Source organism: Rhododendron vialii, chromosome 13a (genome assembly GCF_030253575.1).
Source record: "Rhododendron vialii isolate Sample 1 chromosome 13a, ASM3025357v1".
Classification (NCBI taxonomy): domain Eukaryota; kingdom Viridiplantae; phylum Streptophyta; class Magnoliopsida; order Ericales; family Ericaceae; genus Rhododendron; species Rhododendron vialii.
Genome location: NC_080569.1, coordinates 4,716,520 through 4,729,442, shown reverse-complemented (window position 1 = coordinate 4,729,442; position 12,923 = coordinate 4,716,520). Strand labels below are relative to the sequence as shown.

Here is a 12,923-nt window from a genome sequence, read left to right as displayed (position 1 = left end):
TTGCCCGAGCCAATCGGCTTGCGGGGCTTACCCCTGGCCAGCCCTGCACCAACCCCTTTTCGATAAAGGATTATTTAAGGGAAAAAATGTATCCCCAATCAGCTTTTGTTTCATCATGTCCCCAACCTAAATATATCAATCACTGAATGTGTATTTGCAAGGTAGGAGTGTTAACAAATATTGACGTTAGGTTGGCTGATAAGGGTTGTTGGAAAAGAGTTTTGTATTGCTTTTAATAACGCGGAATCCAATTCAACGAACAGATTAGTTCGGAAGGCTAATCACATCGTCGGGAATCACAATTAAAACCGGGACAAACCTAGCTCTGTACGGATCCCAGCTCCGTATGAATTTGCCCAACACATACTATAATGAATAACAAGCTGAGTGGGAGTCAAACCCAAAAAACTAGTTTGTGTTTTTCAACTTTATTTATACTTACCTTCATTCTCAAGGGCACTTGTATATGTCCCACTCAAAAAAGTAGTAAAAGTTTTAATAGAATGTTCCGTTCTGTAATGGCCGAATCAAGAATTTGGACGGATGACAGTAGGGCCAATGCAATTAACGAGAGCCATTCATAAAATAGAAGACGTAATTGCCAACAGTTGACATTTTCAAAAAGCTTCAACCTGGACCACCAGGTATTCTTATCCCCTATCTCTAAGAAATTACGCCACCCCGTACCCCTCCACACACTACAATTAATGTGAGATCTATACATTTTGGCCTCGAACCCGCAACAATGAATGATTATGAAGTAGGCCGGTTGTGTCTCGAGAGCATTGAATGATTACTCCCATTCCTCTCTCTTACTTCTCCTCACACACAAACTACAATAGGCAAGGCAGAGCCCGATAGAAGCGAATTACTCCACATATTAGTAGGAGCTTAAGTAAATTCAATGGTAGAGTACTATACAACGAAACCGGAGGAGCATGGAAGTAAAGCAGAACTACACCAAAAAAGAAGAGAAAAAAGTTAAACCTTTCAAATCAATAGAAAAAGGTTGTTATGTTGTGGACAGTGTTCCACGAGCACCACAAAGTTGCAGTACTAGCTGATAAGAAAAGTAAAGACCAGCGAAAGAGATTGGCTTGTGTTGCCATAGTGCACAACAAAAAACATCTACTGCATATGTTATGATTGGATTGATCGAATCCAAGCTTATCCTAGTGTCACATTCTCCCAGCGAAAAAACACCCCCCCCCCCCCCCCCAAAAAAAAAAAAAAAAAAAAACATACATCCTGAACTAGCATGGGCAAACAAGAATGAAAAGCCAAAACGCAGCAACTCTTACCATAGAATGGTAGACTATTTCCAATGAAAGTTGAGTTCCAGTAGATATTTGAGCCAAGTGTGCCAATGTGGTACTGACTCTGCTGAAAACAAGCTTTCATGCTGCAATATGAAATAAACGCCACCGAAAATGATTCCATAAAAAGCAGGTAGCACCTAGGAATTTTGGACAGAAATGTCTGCATCGTTCAAAGGAGAAATCAGAAGTCTTGAAGTGACTCAAAGGCTTCAGTAACTCGTGTTATTCCCAGATCAACAAGGGTTCCAGAGTAATAACAAACTTGAATATGAAATTGGGATGAATAGTGCTTGATTTCCAATTGCTAGTAGCAGCTACCTTGAGGGCCTCTGTCTTGTCAGCGTAAACAGGCTAACTGTAGACTCATAACATAACCAAATTCCAGAAGATCGTCGTCATACCCAGAAGAACTGACAGTTGCTGTGTGTTGTTCACAAGTGCGTGAATCCGAGAAGCAACGCTACACCCAAGTAATCAGTGATTGAGGGCAAACCAATAAACATTTAAACAGAATGTAGCAGGGAAATTCTCTCCCACTAAGTTTAAGAAATCAGTAATTTGGATGAGCAGAAAGCATCATAGCTAACTAACTCACGACTGCTTCAGCAACTTCTATAGATAGTACTCTGCAGCATAAGTTTCTCTATTTCTACAATATGTAGTTCTGCAGCATAACCATGGTCCAGAAATTAAGAGACTTTGCCAACACCTAAGGATCGTCGTCATAAGGAGCATTTGAAGCAGGCAATGTAGGAAGTAAAAAAATGGGATTTCCATTTTTCTGAAATTCAGCCAGCATAGTTGCATCAGCAGATTGAACACACAAATTATTTCCAGTCAAGTCTACATGCTCAAGTTTCCCTGGATAAAACCAAGTATCCAAAAGTCAAAACTCCAAGATTGTAAATGGCATTAAGAGAAAATTTCACGTTTTTGATATTCCAACAATTCTATTTTTTGTCTCTTTCTTTGCTGTTAAGGGAATCACAATTTTGAGTTGTAAGAAAGATTCAGTTTTGCAAATCAATAGTAAAGGATGGTTACAATGTAAAAGATAAAAATGAGCCGAGAACAATGGTTTACATTTGAATTCGGTTACAAAAGGTGGCTGTATGAACAGAAGTAAGGGTTATCAATGTGTAGAAAAATAAGAGCAATCCAAAATTTTTTAATGCTCTCCAATTATAAGATTTCTGGACAACAAATGGTATCACCATCACTCTAGAATTATGAGGGCCCAAACATTTAAGCATATGTCCAGAAGTAAAAGAAATTCCGCAGTTGGAAACATGTACCTTTTGCAACCTTCAGGACAGAGCATATAGATAACAAGGATTGGGAAGGCATAAAATTATAGCCAGCATTCAATGCAACAAGTTCGGGAGCCCGTGGAATGAGTGTTGTCAAGAACTTTGCAGCTTCATTCCCTCCACGGTTTTTGCTATACAACATTAATAAACACGTTCATGATTCAAGCATACGCTACTACAGAGGTTCTGAGAAAGTCTATGGTCGAACCTTATGTTGATATAGACAAGCTTCAAATCCTCTATTATTTCTTCCTGTAGTTCCAGAAAGCCAGATGGACCAAGTTCAATATCTTCGATATCCAGTGCTCGTATACCTGTGCCTAGAAATTTCCCCAAAGGTGCTCCAACTTTGCTGAAGGACGGCATATCAAAAGCTATACATGAGAACAAAAGGGAAAGTCTAATAATCTCCGTAACTACATAAGCCAGACTAACCTGCCAAGGTCATTTCCTCCAATAGAAAGAGAATTCAGGGGCCCAGTTAAGGTTGAAAGAACAGACAGAAGTTGACTCACTCCACCACACGAAAGCTCGCAACTTTCCACTTTCAGATCCTTGAAAGGGGAGTGCTTTTCAGACATCTCAATAAAGTATGGAATTAAAATCCTGTAATGTCCAAGGAACTGTAAGACCAGCTGAGCAGAACATTGCCCCAACTCAGCAGCAGATAAGAACATATCACTATTTTCGTCAAAATAAATGTGGTGGAAAATCAAACTGACATGATTCCATCATCCTCAAGAGGGTTGTCACTTATATCAAGAATCTCCAAATTAGGCATATGAACCAGAGCATTTTTAAGACAGGCTGCATCATCTTTGCGTAGATTATTTCCCCTGTAATAAAATAAGTAACAAAGTCATGCACCAACATACTGTTTGTAACAGAAGAAATAAATCCCGAAATCAATAGAACATTTGCATACAAGAAGTTCCTTTCTCTAGAAAACGATAATCGCACAAATTTCAGAGCTGAACGATGAGCATCAATCAGGAGCACAAGAAGAAGGCTATTCCCGTCATATAAGCTTATTAATGGTTCATACGCATCTTCACAATAATTCCATCATATGATTGTCCGATAAGACACAGAGATCATGCATCAATTTGGGATACCTTAGATTCAGCAAGTGTAATGATTGCAATGAGTTTCCTATTCCTGATGACATCTGGGAGCAACTTGACGATCTCCATCTAAAATGAGAAAGCCAGCCAGAAATCTGTAGTTCGCAGTGAAGTTTATGTTTGCTTATTTTAGTAACTCAATAGTCATCAGATTATAAAACAAACTGCATCACTCACATTGTTTTCTGAAAGGTCGAGGACAGATATGGAGGATGCAGCATCGATGAGAGTACTAAAAACCATTTTCGCAAAATTCTGCCCCAGATGGTTGTCTGAGAGTGTTAGCGAAGACAAGGACCTGGCAGCAAAATGAAGGGAGCTTCACTAGTCAGATCTGGTGTTGAAAAGACAATCTCTTGGACTTAATGCATGCAAACTGATGTCCACGAGGAGACGCGGTCAAAGAAGCATACACACAGATGGTATTTTCAAGTTTTCACAAAACAGGCCAAGGTGTTTTTCAGTAAGAAACAGAAGAAATCAAATATTTGAAATGAAATGAATAATATACACCCAAAAGAATAAATTCCGCTCTCTATAAAAGAGGTTAAATTCTAGTAATTGCGTTTGACTATGAATTAGTATACTCCAAGTGTGCTAGACATGAAGGCAGCACAAAGCTTGGTCCACCACAAAAACAAACCCAATGAATAGCGACAGAGAGCCATACTTTCATGCATACAGGATGGAATCTAGCTCCACCTTTTTTTTCCTGCTCTGACCATCAATCCATCTAGCTCCATTTAAACAAGAGTGTGAAATTTATAGAGGCAACTTCCAATATCCGGAAAAATTGAGTCTTTATCAGTAATTTGAAACTCTGGTCAGAGTGCATACATGACAAGGGGCTCAACCAAGAAGAACTGCACTCAATAAGGCACTTTGAAAAGGTAGACAGCAATATGAAGAAAAGTAGAAGGTATGCTTCCTGGAATCTAGATGGTCAGGATGATCTTCATTGTCAAGTAAAGCAAACATATTCTAATTGTCAGATTCAAACTTCAAACCTCACGAGTAGCAAAAATTACAGAAACCCCATTTTAGCTTTCACCCTTACAACTTGTTCTTCAAGCCCACAAGCCCTGCTACTTACTGGCTTTATGCTATGCAATATGCATGTTACACCTATCTAACATTCTAACTCCTAAAAGCTCCAAATATACATCCTTACAGACCCTGACCAGCCAAGTTCTCAAACAACAGCAGTATTACACGAACTACTGAAAAATAAGCCGCAATACAAAGTAATCTAATAAATCATCCTCCAAGTTAGCTATATCCAACAGTAGATATTCCACCCTTTTCACATTATGCCAAGTTCTCAAACAACAGCAGTATTACACGAACTACTAAAAAATAAGCCACAATACAAAGTAATCTAATAAATCATCTTCCAAGTTATCTATATCCAACAGTAGATATTCCACCCTTTTCACATTATGTCCATATACCCTCCATTTCCAAGATCTTCCTTACAAATCAGAACAACATGATTGCATCTCACCAATATTATAACAAGTTGGAAGCAGCTCAATTGGATTCCTGGAAATTCAGGAATAGTTGGGGCCATGCTTAGGGTCTTAGAATTTCAGATGACATAAGAGGAAACTTGATTGGAATACATCAGCAAACATTTTATATAGCCTACGGTATCATGGAACCTTGTTTTATCACCATGGCATGTAAAGAGCCACTAGGCCCTACTTTATCCTGAATTATTGTCTAAAAAAGAGAACTATTCCAATGGGAAGAGAAGCAAACAACTTGAATGTGAAGTATCATTTAGCTAGAGCATGACTCCAAACCTGACCATGAATACAAGTATATGACCTAAGTCTAGATAGCCAGGAGCTTGAAATGAGAAGATACATACCTTGCTGATGATAAAAAAGATGCTAGTCCAACTGGCAATGGAAACTGATTGGTTTCAAGAAAGCTTGATGTCTTGATTGAGAAGTGTTCCACTGTATGAGTATGAACATCCTTCAGGTACAGAGAATCACAAATTGTATCCACAATAGTTGAAGAAAGCTTGCAGTGGACAAATTCAAGTGATTTTAGTGTTTCTCTGTTCTGGTTCAAAAGCTTGCACAATCCTTCAACCTGTGAGATTTATATGTTATGAGCAAGAAACAAGCTGTGAAAAAAGAACAGTAAAGCTAACCAAGTTTCGTTTTGGATTTGAAAATGCATGACTGGCAGGTACTTCGACCAACATGACAGACAATAGAGTTTTGCTTGCCACCATTTGTATTACTGTGTAAACTTTGCACACCTAAAGTATTAGCCGATTATCACTTCGGCCACTAAGCTTTACATTATTCCAAGTAGGTAATTATATATATTTTCCTCAATGCGCCCCAATTGACAGTGTCACGTCTCACAACATGTCAGTGATCACAACTGACCAAAGTGGAAAGAGTGTAATGTTTACACAAGCAAAGAGGGAAACCTGTAATATTTAAAGGGCCAAAACGGGTAATTTCTATGTCCACATGGTGTTTCTCCCATATTGCAAGACACTTCTTCATTTGGAGCATTGACAAAATCCAAAGTATTAAGACCAAATCGGAAAACTTTACGGGCAAAAGGAAAATTGGGTAATTCATGCGTAAAGTATAATCTACCCCCATTCAAAGTATTAGATCTTCCTTGAAGACTGAGAAATAACTTGCTTAAAAATTGTTCTCATAAATTTTGCAATTGATTTTCTCTGAACCACTTAATTCTCTAAGAAAATGGCTTTTGAACATACAACTGCCATGGCCAACATAGATAGAATGGGTTACCCATTTCCAACTAGTGTTTGTAAGCACTGTTTAAGACCAATGGTAAATGAGTCAAATGACCCATTTCCAACTAGTGTTGGTAAGCATCATCAATAAGACCAATGTTAAAATGGACTGTGTACGCGTGTCCCACCACTTGACACCTGGACAAGGATGTTCGATATAAATCTGATACTTCACATTGAACACACGTTCAATGACTGTACTTAACATTGCCATTAAATTTATATGTGTTGCATACAGATAAAAAAGAAGTAAAGTGCCTTTTATCACAGCATGAACTTATATTAAAGGCCATTGTATCACCCACAACAGGTCGTTACATAGACATGAATCATCTTTGCTTGATCTGACCTCTAAGGTCACACCTGCAACTGACACCCATGCTCAAGTCCATGTAAATTAGTAAATTACATTTTCTATACAACGTAATATATAGATTTATTCAGCAGCCATATCAGACATATACATAACCATGCCAATAAATTATAAAATATCACAAAATGGTGATTCTTTCCTTTCATCATATACAGATACAATCAACTACGAGCTGCAAAGATTACAAAAGGATGCCAAAAACTCATCCTCGCATACAATCCCTTTATTCCACCAGTGTTTTAAATTGACAAGTATAAGGAGAGAAAAAAGATATGGAGTGATTCGTCACACCATTTGAAAAGCCCCCCAATTTATTGCCACGCGGGGTGGTAAAACAAAGAGACATACATGCTTATACTTGTGGAGGAATTGCCAAATGGAAAACCCTAGAGATAGTTTAAAATTTGCCAAATTCTGGAGACCACTAGCCACAAGCATGCATGGGATGGCTCTTTTTATTTGCGTTAGCATAGCAGAGTGGAAGCTGTATACTTGTGCTTGTTTCAGTTGATATTTATTTATTAATGCAAGAAGTTCTTATATCTGCAAAATAAATATATGCACATACAGAAAAGAATTAGGCTTACGTGTTCTTGCGACTTAATCCACCGTAGTTCCAAGCATTGCAATTTACTGGTCCTTAATAAATTCTGCAAAAACGATAGTAATTTGGAAACAGGGACATACTCAGTGTCATTGAAAATATCACTTTTCCACATCTTATCTGAAAATTTATATATAAACCCTGTAAGAGACTCTCCTGAAGACAATTCATACCCTGAGCCAACAAAAAATTCATTTGCTCTTAAATTTTGCTAATTTTCAGAAATTAACCAAGTTTCATCTCCACTTAAAGATTAGGAAAATTCAAAAGTGAGAATCAGAAGCAGCAAAACAATTGGGTCTGGGTACACTATGGTTATGCCAAAACAAAGTGCTTCAGGCATACAACATTGAAATTTAGTTCGTTAATAAGCACTAGAGAAGTGCCCACCCTATTTGCTAATAACAGAAACATATTCAGAGCTGATCCCTCCCAATGTTCTGGTAAGCTATGAAGCACCAACACCTAGGAGGTAGCCGTACCCGTGTCAGGCAAGCTGGGGACATCAAAAAATATGTGTGGGATCCCCACATGATTTCTCCATAGAAGTTATAACATTTTATGGTGGAACATGCCTGAGACATGGGGGACAAGGGGCGACACAGCGGATTGACATTGGTAAATTTTAAAAGCTTTTCCTGGGCTATATGCTCATAAATTCAAAACTATTGGGCCAAAAGTGTAATATGTTAAAACATGCATATAGGCAAACACCATCGGACATCGGTCATAATGCATTCAGTAAAAGCTTTAACCAAAATAATTAGAGGTTACCATGTAGGTACAAATAACTACAAATATATTCTTAAAAAAAATTTGTATCCCTTGTTGAGAATTATCGCTCCCGTATCCGTGCTACAAAGCTGGTGAGTGTATATAAGTATTGTTACTTTGAACAAGTTGGAAAATAAAGGGATGGTAGAAAATTGAATGTTAACGTTCCCAGATAACAAAACTTTTGTAGACAATTCGTGGTAAGCTAAAGGCAGTACCGCACTAACATAAGGTAAGTGCGCTATTGTTATATATGATATGCCGCATATTATCCGGCAGCAAATTGACCACCTTCAAACAATTGCCGTTTTGGAAGCATCTATTGGAATCTAACCTTGAATTTACATGTACTGATAAACGTTTGCCCATTTAACTTAGTTTAATGTTCTCGTCGTCACCCTTTGGCCAATAAGAGAAAGAAGATGCATGTGTAAACACAACGGAACTAAAGGGGAGCTGATCAAAGTTGAGTTATAGAAAGATGAACTGGAAAAAAAAAAGTCAAAAAAGACCCTCTATATGGAAAAACGAAATTACAGACTGCCTTAAATTACGTTGGATACAACTACTACTCCAGAACATATTGTTAACATCAGACTCATAAAAACCATTTTCTGCTACTGTATGGCACTTCAAGATGATTTATAAGGACAAAAACAAGGGATCCAACTAAGAAAACAGTATTTAACCAAGATTATCTCCCATCCATAGGATTTAAAACTTACACAAGTTTCTGCAACGCAAAGAACATTTTGAAGTCTCAGATATCTGCACAACAGACAAACATGATGCAATAACCTAACCCTCCCAGAAACTCAAGAAGTGGTCAAACACAAAACAGGTAGATCAGGAAGTTGGAACATAGAACGATCAGGAAGAAAGGTAAAATGTATGAGCTAAGATGCTTGTTGCAACTGTAAGAGAGGTCAACTACATAGAATGTGTGGAGAGAAAAGGTTTGCAGGTGAACAAGGGTAAATGGCTGGTACATGAAGCCATGACTAGGTTCACTACAGTAATTTAAAATAGCCACTAAGTCAATACCCACAAAACTGAAATGGTGTTACCTGGCCAAGTAACAAAAGTGTTGGCAATGATGAGACAACTTTGCATAGTCAGGTCTTGAACAATTCATGTGCCCCTCATAACCAATGGCTTTTAGTACGGCATCTGCACATACAAAGAAATGCTTGACACTACCCTTTTTTTTTGTTAATGTGTTTTTCAGATAGAAGAGGAGAAAAATCATTTTTTTACTGCTAGGTATCCTTCGAAAAAGAAAAAAGTGTCGTGCGGGGAAAGCTCTTGTAAAATTTCCCCCTTGGCCAAATATAGTTATCACTCATATGATTCTGCTTCACCAATATGAAATATCCTACATAATCATATTCCTATAGATACCTGGAATTCTTACTTCGCCAATACATCCATCAAAAGACGGGAGCAAAGCTATCTCTGCTGCTTCATCGAGGCAACTGTTTTTCAAGTGAAAGTAATAAATGTGCTGAGCAAGGAGGGAATAGTAGAAAGTACTAATATTCTCTATAACTTCAAACCAAATTAAACAGAAACTCTAAGAGGCCGTTACACTATTATTCATTGGCATAATCGCATATGGTATCCAATTTCCATTGCAAGGCATTGTTTCATGCTATGGATGGCACTTACATACTGTCCCAGAACCAAAAACAGGTTGATTAGTTGGGAGATGCAAGTATCCCCTCTTGGTGCAATCTCCAAGATGAAGACACGAATCACCAATTTTTCATCAGCACCTTCTCTAAGAATATTTCAAAGCAAGTTTGCTCAAATTGTGGAATCTTAAAAGTTCCACCGTTATGGAACAATGAGATCTCCTGGCTCATTGGGAAGCTTAGTGGGAAAACCTTCTAGTATCATGAGGAGAATTGCTTAGTGGGAAAACCTTCATCCTCAATCCTTCAGCAGATAAGTTTGATCTTCGAATTAGGGGGATCCCAATTCTCCTCTGGTAAGCCTACCCCCCTTAATCTAGCCCTATGCCATTCTTGGCATCTAACTCCTAGAATGTTTGGTTATATGTCTGTATCAGTTTAGTACTACCTCTGTTTGGGAGTTTTCTATCATGCAGGGAGGTATGTATGCCTACCTTAGTTTCTGTATTTGTGCAGTCTTTCTAATAAAATTTTGGATTACCAACAAAAAAAGAAGAAATTAAGCAGGCATACTTCTGTAAGTGTGCCTCCCAGTAGATCTGTTGCCAGTCATTTGTTGATTTATGGCCATCTGCATTTTGTCCTTCCAACCAATTTACTGGTGGTTTTTTACTGACACGGCCAGGCCAACGTGACTTATAAAACGTTCTCCACAAGGTATCGAAGTTCGAATATCTGCAAAGACATTCATCTCGTAATGTACTAGTCCTTCTAGTACCTTAACTTGGTAGTTTAAAATTAGACCAATCAAATGTGCTTTTGGAGATTGGATACACTCTATTGTTTTCAAACCTTTTGCGTTTCCTTTGATTTCTGAAGCAACCATCTGCAGATATGCCATCATCCCAATTCTCAAATGGCCTGAAAGAAGATTTAGGTAGAACTATAAGAACGAGTCACGTAATTTCCTTTTCCTAGATCTTTTGGAGCATGAAAGGATGAATGCATTAAGCCAGAAAGACCAAGAGAGTAAAAATGATTTAGAAAAACACATAGACTCTGAACTAGCACAAGTTCTAAGAGTAAAGAGAGAAGTATTAACAATGAACTACGTGTACATTAAAATACGTATGCACGTTCTCTATATCCAAGACTAACCAAGTCACCACTTATGAACAACTTGCTCAAACAGTAAAACATGTTCAAATGTTAGAGATTATCATTTGTCACATAGCACAATAAGTATACCCTATGCGAACAACCTCACCAGCGCTAACAACCCCACGATTCAACTTCTAAATTGTCATCCAGATGATTTAGTGAACACATAGTCATGGGCACCACAGCTTAGAGTCTCCTTAAGAAAGCTATATGAAGTTAATAGTTCAAACATCTCGGAAAATTAATTCCTAGAACCCACTAGCTTTAGCTACTAATTGTCAGCAGTGCAAAGTCGTAACACCATAGTAAACATAATCGATGCCATCTCTAAAACTCCTCACAAACTTCCAAATACAAGAGCTAAAGCCCATATACCAATATTGACGCAGCACGAACACCCATTGAGCAACTAGTCAACTTTCATTTCCATAAGAAGTGATAGCTTCACTTAGCAAAAAAAAAAGGTGATAGCTTTCTTTGTTTCATACGCAATTACGTAAAGGGTATGCATATGTAGTTACATTATGTAAACAAGTAAGTCTAAGATTGTTGAGCTCACATCTGCTCTTGCAACTTGTGCAATGCCAATGGAGGCAAGCATGTCAGCAAGCTATCGAACAAATCCGACGGAAGTTCGTAAACATCTCGTGGAAAATCATCCCCTGTAACCAGATTTCACCAAATATGACATGTAAGTCTCTTTGCTTATAGCATCAGTGTCGCTTCCAGATACATAAAAATAAAAATAAAAAACACAAAGCATCTAACGCATTACCGCGTAGAATTTCGTTCCTAACTGCATTCAGACATAGAGTGAAAAGAGATGGAACTTCACCCATTCTTTGAGAAGTGGGAACAGAGGAAACTGCGTGGCTGCAGAAGTTTCCAGAAACAAGGACCATATCAATTTTCTTCCACAATTTGGATTTGAACTCAAATTTCTAAAGTTGAACAAAGCAGAGAACAAGTCGTAGCAGTCTGAATTTTGAGCAATCGAGAACACTAACAAAAAAAATGAACGTTTGAAGTGCAAATTAGGGTTACCTTTCAAGCCATGAATCGGTTTTAGGTCGCTTGGCAAGAAAGCCCTAGATTTTTTTTATCCGCAAACCCTAGATTGGTACCCGCAAGAAGTCGTCAAAACCTCTAAACCCCCGCGACAAACCGCCAAACACTACCAGACTACGCTTTTACTCCGAAACACTGCCATACTCGCGCTTGTGAACTGCGAGTTTGTATATTTGTACTTCTCAGGTTTAAGATGAGAAGTAAGTTAGTCCATGCTATATTATGCTAATCATCGAATATGTACTTATATTAGATTTATCTCATAAATCTTAAACGTTCATATGGAAGAACTTATCAAGAACACTAATCTTAACAAATATCATACTAATTAGATACTAATAGATATCTAATCTCGAAGTAAAATCAAGCTTTTAGGTTTATAATCATGGGTTATGTTTCATTGAAACAAATCCTAGAAGACTGACGTCTAGGGAGCACGAAACGGGGAGCAAGGCCGGACGTTCAATTAAGGGTTAATCACGGATTATCCCCTTAGACTATCACTATTTTTCATTTTACCCCCTTTATCTAACAAATCACACCTTGCCCCACTTAATCTATCATTTAGTATCACTTAGCCCCTTTAGTTACTCTTTCCGTTCAGATTTGAGCTCCAATATAACATTCATATGTGTCTAATTTGCGACAAAAATATCTCTCTTTACCAAGATATTCGTTTAAATTTTTTTTATGACTCATGTCTAAAATGTTTACAAATGTTAAGATAAATAAATATTTGAGTTGTAATGGTGGCCATAGAGC

The 12,923-nt window shown here is 37.8% G+C and overlaps 1 protein-coding gene across 4 annotated transcripts; it reads right to left on the bottom strand.

The window, feature by feature from the left end:
• Window positions 1-968: 968 nt before the first annotated feature.
• LOC131313357 (uncharacterized) lies at window positions 969-12,275 on the bottom strand. 4 transcript variants are annotated; one of them, XR_009196179.1, is made up of 18 exons: window positions 12,138-12,275; window positions 11,869-11,966; window positions 11,653-11,755; window positions 10,785-10,853; window positions 10,506-10,667; window positions 9,700-9,773; window positions 9,366-9,468; window positions 9,024-9,066; window positions 7,508-7,570; window positions 5,627-5,856; window positions 3,931-4,051; window positions 3,745-3,848; window positions 3,352-3,465; window positions 3,065-3,235; window positions 2,838-2,981; window positions 2,615-2,760; window positions 1,915-2,180; window positions 969-1,779 (listed from the first exon to the last, which is right to left on the bottom strand). XR_009196179.1 is itself a non-coding variant. In XM_058341633.1 (17 exons), the coding sequence occupies exons 2-17, from the start codon at window positions 11,930-11,932 to the stop codon at window positions 2,029-2,031; spliced, it is 1,863 nt and encodes a 620-aa protein (XP_058197616.1). In that variant the 5' UTR covers window positions 11,933-11,966; window positions 12,138-12,275; the 3' UTR covers window positions 969-2,028. The 4 variants fall into 4 exon arrangements, 3 of the variants coding, with proteins under 3 accessions (XP_058197616.1, XP_058197617.1, XP_058197618.1); XM_058341633.1 differs by having other exon boundaries at window positions 969-2,180; XM_058341634.1 differs by lacking the exon at window positions 3,352-3,465 and having other exon boundaries at window positions 969-2,180.
• Between the last annotated feature and the right edge of the window lie 648 nt (window positions 12,276-12,923).